Here is an 11115-nt window from a genome sequence, read left to right as displayed (position 1 = left end):
TGTTGAAGGACTCTGCTCAGAGTTCTGTTTTTTTACTACATTGGCATAGCCTGTTGTCTGTTTTCCCCACAGGTTTCGACAGTGACTGACTGACTTTAAACGTCAGCACAAGAAGCATTTGATTAATGAATGGTTTACCCATCTAGGACCTCATTAGATCGTGTGGATAATCCTGTGAATTGGTAAATTTGGTTTTCATGAGATTTAAGCCATGGTTTTAAGATCCAGGCATGGTCACGGTCTCTGTTAATGGTTATAGAAAGCAGATTGAATGTATGGCTTGTCTACTTTCCCTAACTATGCTGAATTAAGATGAGATAGTTAGCCATTTCCCCTTTTCCTTTGTGTGTATGTGACTATGAGTGTGGTATATACACTTTGAGGCCTGAGGATGTTTGCTGGGTGTCCTGCTTTTCCCACTCTGCCTTATTCCTTGAGACAGGATCTCACCACTGAATCCAGAGCCAGGCTTCCCCAGAGTCAGCAGACCCCAGCTTCCATAGCTCAGGTCACACGCCCCTATGACATCATGCCTAGCTTTTTTTTTTCCTTGAGACGGTTTTTGTGTATCCTTGGCTGTTCCAGAACTTGCCGTGTAGACCAGCCTGGCCTCAAACTAAGAGATTTGTCTTCCTCTGTCTCACAAGTGATGGGATGAAAGGGGTGTGCTACCATTGCCTGGCTGTGCCTGGCTGCTTATGTGGATGTTGGGCTTTGAATTCAGATCTACATGCTTGGGCAAGAAGTGCTCTTTTTTGCCCAGTCTTCTCCCCAACTTTCTTCCTTTTGTCTCTTGTCTATTTTTTTTTTTTTTTCCCATGCAGGGTCTCCCTATGTTTCTATGCTGCTCTCCAAGTAGTTAGGACTGTAGTTACGTGCCATTTCACTCAGCTAACTTCTTTTAGCTAGTATATTTTTTTGTAGGTGATTAGAGCATGAGATTAGGGTGATTTTTGGGGGTCACGATTGGGAGCTCACAGCTGGAAGGGTCTTGAGACCTGAGTCTGGGGCCTGGTTTCTGACCTATAACTGGACAGAGAATAGGTTCTGTGCTGTTGTTATCTGTGGTGTTCCCCAGGTTTTAATAAAGCATCTCAAAAAGTTTAAGAAAGAAAGAAAGGAAGAAAGCAAGAAGGAAGAGATTGCTGTTTAGACTCTCTACTGGCTGTTTGCTGAGTTTTGTTTTTTAAAGATTTTATTTTATTTTTAATTTTGTGTATGTAGGTAGATGCACATGCTTGCAGGTATCCAAGGTGGGCATAGGCATCTGATCCCCTGAAGCTGGAGTTACAGGCAGTCATAAGCAGAGAGCTGAAACTGTGCTCTTAACCATAGAACCATTTCTTTAGCCCCCAGCAATAAAGATGCTTAAAGGTTTGAAGTGTGCATGAAATCTAAATGAGTTAATGTTCCATTTATTTTATTGTTTGTGTTTACGAATTTATGTTTGTAGCTAAGACTTGGTACCCGAAGTGTTTTTCCTTTCTTGCCGTTTTTTGATAGACCGAGTTCACTGGGTCTGACTCCTACTGTGGATTTCAGTATGCTGCGACGAAAACCAACACGCCTGGAGCTCAAGCTCGATGACATCGAAGAGTTTGAGAGCATTCGAAAGGACTTGGAAGTAGGAATTCACTTTCATTCTTAGGGGATATTTCAGACAGTAATTACTTTCAGAATCTCAGACTCTACCAGCAGCTTATTTAAAATCTATTTGGATGCTTTACAGGCATGTCAAAACAAAAATGAATTTTCTGTTACTATCACAGCAAAGAACTTGGTGGCCCGAAACAATAGAAAATGATCCTTTTACAGTTTTTTTTTTTTTTTTTTTTTTTTTGTTTTTCGAGACAGAGTTTCTTGGTATGGAGCTATGGAGCTGTCCTGGAACTCACTCTGTAGACCAGGCTGGCTTTGAACTCACTGAGATCTGCCTGCCTCTGCCTCCTGAGTGCTGGGACTAATGATATGCACCACCACCGCCCAGACAGCACGTTACTATTTTATTTATTAACCTTTTTTATATATTTTGATCATGTTTTCCCCAGCCCCAATTCCTCCTGTATACTTCCTACCTCCTTACTTGCCTATCTTTATGTTCTTTTCTCAACAACAGAGCAAATCCCCCAAACAAGAAACAAATAGTCCACAAAAATACCACTGAGTTCATTTTGTGTTGGCCAAGTCCTCGTAGGTATGGCATCTTCTCAGGAGTGTGTGAAATATCTAGTGACGCTAGAGACATTGGAGAAACCTGATTCTCCCCTTGGCAGTAGTGCCAATTGCAGATAGCTTCTTGGTTAGGGGTGGGGCCCTGTGTCTGTCTACTCCCTTAGTGCTGAGACCCTGTCTGGCTTGAACCTATGCGTGCTGCCACAGTCTCTGTGAGTGTATACATGCATCAGTTCAGTTGTGTCTGATGATAATGTTTCCTTGGAGTCAACCTTCTTCACCTCTAGTTCTTCCTCCTCTTCCATATAGATCCCTGAGCCTTGAGGGGAAGGGTTTGAGGAAGACATTTCGTTTAGGACTGAGTGCTCCAAAGTCTTCCACTTTCTACACATTGTCCAGTTGTGGGTCTCTGTGGTAATTCCTATCTAGTGCAAGAAGAAACTTCTCTAATGGGGCTGAGCGAGACACTGATCTGTGGGTATAACAGTGTGTTATTAGGAATCATTTTATGGCTGTTTTCCTTTAGCAGAATAGTATTATGTTTCCCCTTAGGTCTCAGGTTTGTGCATGCTAGGCAAACACTTTACCAAATGAGCAACATCATAGCCATTAGCATTTGTTATAGCTTGGAGTTAACCATTATTTCTCCTCTCAGTGCTAGAGATTAACCAAGGGCCTTGTGCATATTAAACAAATACTCACACTGAACATTCACCTGCTCCTTGCAATCATCTGCTTGTTTATTGTAAAGTCTTTCACATTAGGAATTTTGATTAAAGACTTCATACTCATTTTCTTCACCACTGAATTTCTAGAATCTAATCTGCAGTGGAGTACTGCTTATGTTTTTTGTTTTTGTCTGAGACAGGATTTTATCGTGTAGCCATGGCAGACCAGGCTGGACCTGAACTTGAACATTTGCCTCTGACCCCTGAGTACTGGGGTTAAAGGTAAACACTACCACACCTGGCAGCTGTATATTTGTAAATCTGGCTTTGCCATACACTATTAGATATCCATTAATAAGAATAAATTCTTCCATGCCTTTAGGATGAAGTTCAAATTCCTAAGTGATGGGGTAATGTCCTTCTGAATATATGTGTTTCTCATTGGTTGATGAATAAAACACTGATTGGCCAGTAGCCAGGCAGGAAGTATAGGCGGGGCTACCAGACAAGGAGAATTCTGGGAGAGGATGCAGAAAGAAACCTTGAGAGAGAGACACACACCATGTAGTGGCTGAAGGAGTAACATGCCAGATTACGGGCAAGCCACAGCCTTGTGGCAATACATAGATTAATAGATATGGGCTAATAACTGAGAGAGAGAGAGAGAGAGAGAGAGAGAAGGAGAGAGAGAGAAAGATAGCCAATTAGAAGCCTGAGCCATCGGCCAAGCAGTTTATACTTAATATAAGCATCAATGTGTTTATTTGGGGCTGAAGGGTGGTGGCGGGACCAGGCACAACAGAAGCTTCCTAATTATGGTATATGACCTGGTCCTTGCTCATTTCCCTACCTTATCTGCCAAGTTGTCTTTAATCTCAGTGCTTAATGTGCCTTGCCACTTCATCAGGCCAATTCCTCATCTTGACTTGGCCCCTTCCAGCCCCCAGCTGGATTAAGTTCACTCACCACCCCATGTCTACCTCTTGTAGGTGCCACCACTCTCTGTTTTAACTCTCTGATGGTCTGTTTTCTTCAGCTGGGCCAGAAGCTCCTTGAAGGCAAGGATTAGTATATTAAACTCTGGACTCTTCCCAGACCAGACAAGGGCTCCCTACAAGCCTATTTGCATTTGCTGCTCTAGGAGGTACTTTACATGGCAGAGGACATTACATCTTGCATGTACCCTGCATTATTGGCTTTACATCATTCATATGAAGACGGACAACTTAGGTTTCTCTTGCTCTTCATTCCAGTAACTGTAATACTTATAAAGTATCATCAGTTTTTGCTCTCTGTCTCTGTCTCTTTCCTCTCTGTGTTTGTGTGTGTATGTTGGTGGAAGTGTCTGTCCTGCCTACCAGTTCCCCAGTAACTGATACAGAGGTTTAATATTAATTATAAATGTATGGCCAGTATAGCTCAGGCTTGTTACTACCTAACTTACATTTAAATTAACTCATATTTCATATTTATGCTTTGCCATGTGGCTCATGGGTTGTTACCTCATTTTCTGCATGTCCTGCTTTCTTGGGGGCTGCCTGACTCCACCCTTTTTCCTCCCAGCATTCTCAGTTTGGCTGACTGACCCACCTATACTTTTTGCCTGGCCACCAGCTAATCAGGATGTTATTAAACCAGTTTGAGTGACAAATCTTTACAGTGTACAAAGGGAGTATTCCACAGCATGTGTGTATGAGAGTGTCCTCATGCCATGGAGCATGCTGTGGCTCCATGTGGCTAGAGCATTACATGCAGGAGTTATTTCCCCTCTTTCACCATGATTATTCCTAGGATTTAATTCAGAGCTTGGCAAGCAAGTATCTTTACTCACAGAGCTGTCTTGCCAGTCCCATTCTTTTTTGCTGTTTAAGAATTCATATCGGAAGCCAGGTGGTGGTGGCAGCAGCACATGCCTTTAGTCCCAGTACTTGGGAGGCAGAGATGGGTGGGTCTCTGTAAGTTCGAGGCCAGCCTGGTCTACAAAGCTACAATGAGAAATCCTGTCTGGGGGGTCGGGGGTGAATTAATATTGGTAAGGATGAGGTTTTACTCTCTTTTGTGTTTTTGAGGCAGGGTCTCCTTGTGTAACCCAGGTTGGCCTGGAACTCATTGTGATCTTGTGCCTTAGACTCCTGAGTGCTGGGATTATAGGCATTCATCTTCAGTTCTGCAAAGGATGAGTTTCAAGAATTGTTTAAATTCAGTTGTAATGAATCACAATGCTGGCAGTATCAGCTCATTGTTAAGTGAGCCTTCCCACTAAAGGAAGTAGTTTGGTGTCCTTTCAAGCAGCTTTGAAAGGGGGGACACTCTTAGAATGAGTTAAAATGAAAACAGAAACAGTGGGTTTTCCTCTTTTCCTCCTTCTCTGGTTCAAATAAATAGCTCAGGCTGTCCCAACTTCTCCTGCCCCTGCCTCTCAAGTATTAACATTGTAATTGTGCATTTCTTCCTATGCCTGGCTCTGGTCTGTCTATCTGTTTTTGTTTGTTTGGTTTTTCAAGACAGGGTTTGTGTAGCCCTGGCTAACCTAAAACTCCCTCTGTAGACCAGGCTGGCCTTGAACTTACAAAGATTCCCCGCTTTTGTCTTCTGAGTGCTGGAATTAAAGGCTTGTGCCGTCATGCCTAGCCCTGGTCTTTATTTAAAAAAAAAAAATCTTTATGAATGTTTTGACAACTTATGTCCTCGTATGTGTGCAGTGGAGGCCAGAAGGGGGCACCAGAGCCCCTGGAACTGGAGTTACAGGTGGTTGTGACCTGCCCTGTGGGTGCTGGGAACTGAACCCAGGTCTTAAGTGCTGAGTCATCTTTCCGTCTCTACTCCTTGCTATTCCAGTTTTTACTAAAGTTATTTACACCTCTGGAACAGCCTGTAGTTGTTCATAACATGAAAATTTTAAAATGACTTCATTCCAGTTGAGTATTCTCAGGGATTCCTTTGCTTCTTAGAGGTAGTTTTTATAAAGATATCTGGGGGGTGAATTTCTTAATGTCACTTCTTTTTCTGCCTTCCTTCCCCTTCCTGTTTCTGTTGTATACTTCCGGCTAGCTTGCCTGTGAGCTTCTAGACTGTCCCTGCCCCCTAGCTTGCTGTGAGGAGTGCTGGGGTTACACTGTCCACCACCACATCCCGTTTTGTTTTATTATTTAGTTTTTAAACATCATGGGTTCTGGGGATTGAACTCAGATTGTTAGGCTTGTGTAGCCATTTTACTGGCCAAATTCTTTATATTGTTATGTAAAAGGTAACAATAGGAAATTTCATGTTTGGGGCATTTTAGGTTTTGGATTTTTAGCTTAGCAATGCTGGATCTCTACAGCCAAGGCATAACTTTCCAAAGTCTGGGGGGGGGGAATTAACCTTAAATACTTTGGGTCCCAAGCATTTTGGAAAAGGGATCCTCATCCCAGCCTTATTTGATAGACTATAATTCATTGGTGCTGGGATTTGAGGAGTCACAGTTCACCAGTAGGTGGTAGAATTACCATCATAATTTCAGTGATCAGAGTAGCTGAGCTGTGCCTTCAGAAAAAAACTGTAGATAGAACATCTATCATTTTTAGACTTATTATCATCTAATGCCATTTTTATAGTCAGGGAGTGGTGGCTTTGGGAATCTGTAGTCAATTGTGACTTAGAACAGGACCTCTTTTATGAAAGTCCTTAGTCCAGTCTCCAAATGGCTGTAAAGTCAGTCTGGTCTCCTATGGCCTGACTGCAGCCTTTGTTGCCACCACAGGAGGCTGTGAATCAGAGGGACCAAAGTCTTGATTGGTTAAACTGTATTGACCTAAGCATTGAAGGTACAGATAAGAGTATAAGAGAATGTTTGGAAAGTGGGGCTTACTCACAAATTGTCCGGTCTCAAGAAAGCCCTAAACAAAGTGTTCATGGACCATGGTATTGTCAGATAGATCAGTGTTTGCTCATCTGCACAAGGTTGACAGGCAGAGTGGAACCAAAGAGCCCTTTCTGGAGAGGACACGTTGTGCACATCAGCTTGAAGAAGATTTTTATTGGTGATAGTAAAAAAATATTCAGAAGTATATACTTTAAGAGACTGCTTTGAACTCTTCAGCAAGATTGAAAGTAGTTGTAAAAACAGTGGAATAGAGAGGATTTGTCCTTGTAACTTGTGCCAATTATCATACAGTTGATTCAGATATAACAGTATTCATTGGTATCATTTTGACATGGAAAAGGCCCTTTTTTAACAAGAGGGTATCTACTGGCTAACAAGGAGGCCAGGGGCAGGGGTGGATCTGGTGACTTTTTTTAGTGTGTGAAGAAAACTTTGGAAATGCTGGAAATAGCTTTAGTCATGGTGGCAATGTAGGTAGAAGGCAAAGCTACAGTGATGGGGTGGTAGCAGCACAGGTTGTTATGAAGCAGGCTGTGGTAGCTGCATAGATCTGTAAACAGGCTCAGGCTGTGGACCCTCAGGTAGATATGGCAGTGGCTGAATAGATGGTGGCTACAGTGAAGGGAATTCGGCAATGGTATAAAGGATTACAGTGGTGGTGAGAACTATCATGGCTTTGGAAGTCAGTCAAATCTACACCCATGAAGTAAGTGGTTTTAGTGTAGGAAACTCAGGCACTTGCGGTGGTGGAACTATAACATAATTCTTGTTTCACCATGTAGGCCAGGCTGGCTTTGAACTCGCAATAGCCCAGCAGCAGTGTTCTAAACACAGCAGAGAAGGGCTTCCCTTCTTAGGAAAGAGTTGTCAGGAAAGCTATAGGTTACTTAGGGATAGTCCAGCCAATGCCTTAAAGAAACTTTAGGAAAGTAGCCACAGAGGGAGTAACATCCATATCAGAAAGTTTTCTGCAGTGGAAGTAGGAAACCCTTCTCGTTCAGGAGGACACAAGTGTAGCAACTGTTGATGCAATGTGGGGCAGCTACATTGACACCCAAAGCCATCTATCTGTGATAGATTTTCTTTTCATTGCATTAGGTCTATTGCTTGTGAGTTGCAGTAGTGGTATCAAGAACACAGGAAGTTTTCCAAAAAATTCAAAACAAAAGAAAAACAAAACAGGGGCTGGGATATTGTTTGGTGGTAGATTGCTTGTCTACCATGCATGAGGCCTTGGGTTCAGTCCCTAGCATCATCAATAAACAGGTAATTAATTTACAAAATTTAAAAGCCAGAAGGAAACTCCCAAACTGAGACCTACCTCAGGTAGCACCATCTCATCTTGTGTTACCATAGTTGTCTGGAGCCAGACAGACTGTAGGTTTATTTTTTTATTTTATGAGACAGGGTTTCTCTGTGTAACCACCCTGGCTTTCCTGGAACTCACTCTTTAGAATTCCAGAGATTCACTTGCCTGTCTCCCATAGTGCTGGGACTAAAGGCATGCGCCACCATGTCCATCAAGACTGTGGGTTTTGGTGACTACTAGTTATGTCATTTTTCACTTGTTCTCATTAAAAATAGTTTGCTTGAAACACCTCTTGTTGCACTGTATCCACTATCTCCAACTCTAGCTTCCTGCTGGGCCTTTGTATTGTACCCTAAATTCCTCACCCCTCTTTTTGTGTCTCTTTGGCATTGTGGACTTCCCCATTATAGCCTTGAACTTGCCATGTATATAATTAATAGTCTCCATGCCCATTGCCTTCTAGACAGTGATTATCCTGGAAGACAGTTACATTTTCTAAGGTTGCATGCCTGTATCCTTTTTGTAACTATTCTAAACTTGGGATATCAATTTGTTTTTTATTAGCCCCTACCTCTGCCCCTTACCCAATACCTATCACATGGTAAATGCTAGCTAAACATTTATTAATTGAAAGAATGTTTTTCCTAATTTTTTTTTTTATATATATATATACTTTCAGACCCGTAAGAAACAGAAGGAAGATGTGGAAGGTGCAGGAACCAGTGATGGAGAAGGGGCTGCTGGGCTCAGCAGTGACCCCAAGAGCCGTGAACAAATGATTAATGATCGCATTGGTTATAAACCTCAACCTAAGCCAAACAACCGCTCATCTCAGTTTGGAAACTTAGAGTTTTAGAGATGGATTCTCTCGCATGCCAGACCTCTGGAATGGAATAAAATGATGGCAGAAATACAGAACAGATTTAGAGAATTAAGTGTGTACAACGAAGCAGAATGTTTTCTGTCTCCTGCAGGGAGAAATAATGTCTGCATGAAATTACTGCTGTTCAACTTTTCTGGTAAGATAGAAGCCAAATTCTGGCTTGTTTCTGGAAAATTGGACTGTGGAAAGCTTACCTGATTTTTGTTTTTAAAAATAAATATATTTTTTGGAAGAATGTGAGACATCCCTAAAGGTAGTAGCAATGAAGTCCCCAGCTCTGAGAGGTAAATGCCACCAGAGTTGATGGTGCCATTGTCCTTGTCTTTACAAAATGATCCCAAACCCGGACACTTGGAGTTGATGCCCTGGACTTTCCCTTCACTTGTTTATTCAGTATTTGGTGACTGCTGACCATCCTGGAAGCAACAGAGATCCCAGATGAATGTGCTCATGGCTGTAACACAGCATTTGGAAGGCTGAGTCTTATGAATTGGAGGCTAGTCTGGGCTACAGAGTGAAATCTTGTCTCAAAATGTCAAAAACAAACAAATAAGCAAACAAAAACCCCAAAACAAAAAACAAATCAAACAAAACAAAACTCCTACCCTCATGGAGATTGGATTCTAATGAACAAACTGTCAGTCAAATCCACTTACAGGAAGGCTTTTTCCAATGAGGGAAACACAAGAATTTCTAACAGCATGAGGCACTCTTACTGTTCTTCCCTTGGGACTTGTCTAAGAATTCTTGCAGCAGGAACCCATCTGAACTCTGGATACTTTTGCACCGTGCTCCATTTTACCATAAAAATCCAGGGACAGAACCACCAGCTGTGGAAGTCAGAACATCTGGAATCAAGTTTCAAAGAGACTCCTTAGCTGGATTTTACCCAGGCTTTTGGATAGTTTGATGTATATGGAATGGTAGAAATAGAGGGAGATGTGTAGTTTCCTTTTTTTTGCTCCAAGCTTTTTTACAGTTTTATTGATGATCCCTAAGCTCTGTTATCTTACTGTCTTAAAAAACAAAAACAAAAACCACAATAAAATCCAGACACATGCTGTAAATAGGGGACTTATGTTATTGCGCCTGCAAAGGTCTTAAAGGGCAAAGAGAGAAAGATAAGATTCTGCCTGTGTCAGTCCTTCTCCACTGCAATTTCCCAGTAGGAGTTCCCACAGTTTTCATGCCTCTTGGATGTCTTGCCTTTTGTACTAATAGCTGGCATGCAGAGGGCTGTGTAAGACAGTGCTGAGTGATTCATGCAGGCATCCTTAATTCCTGAGAGGGCACACCTTTCTGAGTTCCAGAAGTGAACCAGAGCTCAACTATGGACTGGTAGGTAGGAGATTTGAACCCGGGCAGTCTTCTTTCCAAGCCCATGCTACTAAGTGGTCCTTACTAAGTTGCTCTTTTGGTGTTCTTGGCTGAAAACAGTGTGTGTGTGGGGGGGGGGGGGAGAAGTTTCTATTTTTAGGTTTCCTAGAATTTCCATGCTGTCTTATTAACAGAATGAGACACTTATTCATCAGTAGACTAGGACTTACTGCAACTGCTAATCTTTATTTTGGGCCAGCATCGTTATGTTTCGATTCATATTCCTTGGGACCCATTCATTTCCAGATTACCCATACCCAGGAGGTTAGTCAGGCGCTTGTAAAGCTACTGACCTTATTCAGAAGAGTGACTTTTCATTTTCTTGAAGTGTTCAGGGACAGAGTAACTAGTAGATAGTAAAAACATACCATGGTTTGAATGTGCCTGTCTTGTGAGGGGCACCTTACCCATTTTGTTCTGAATTTAAATAGATGCTATTACTCCTTTGTGTGTGAGTGCACACCCTAGGCATGCTAGGGATTGAACCTAGAGCCTTAGAAAGGCACACTAGGCAAGCTTTCAACCACTGAACTATACCTATAGCCATTTGTTTTTGCAACAGAGTCTCTCACTGTGTTTGAAGTCCAGGCTAGACACTGCTCAAGTTATGCCCATGTGCAGCCCTCTCTGTCTTCATCTTCATAGCTGGTTCTGAGATCCCTGCTGCTACGGGAGATAGACATGCTGTGGAACATCAGTAAATACAATACTCAGGTGCTGTGATTCCATTCTGTTTCCCTAGGAGACTTACAGACCAGGTTGTTAGACTCCAGGCCATTAAAGGGCTTCTGGTGGGGGCACAGCTGCCATCTGTGTGTGCCCCTCCTCACCTCCCCTATAT

General features: G+C 42.3%; 1 protein-coding gene across 1 annotated transcript; it reads left to right on the top strand.

The window, feature by feature from the left end:
* Nucleotides 1-1505: 1505 nt before the first annotated feature.
* Nucleotides 1506-9124, top strand: Cdc26 (cell division cycle 26). The gene is made up of 2 exons (XM_051187912.1): nt 1506-1624; nt 8694-9124. Exons 1-2 carry the CDS (start codon nt 1544-1546, stop codon nt 8868-8870), a joined length of 258 nt encoding a protein of 85 aa, XP_051043869.1. The 5' UTR covers nt 1506-1543; the 3' UTR covers nt 8871-9124.
* Nucleotides 9125-11115: the final 1991 nt, after the last annotated feature.

This window comes from Phodopus roborovskii, unplaced genomic scaffold (assembly GCF_943737965.1).
Source record: "Phodopus roborovskii unplaced genomic scaffold, PHOROB, whole genome shotgun sequence".
In the NCBI taxonomy this organism is placed as follows: Eukaryota; Metazoa; Chordata; class Mammalia; order Rodentia; family Cricetidae; genus Phodopus; species Phodopus roborovskii.
This window is presented reverse-complemented; position numbering and strand designations above follow the sequence as displayed.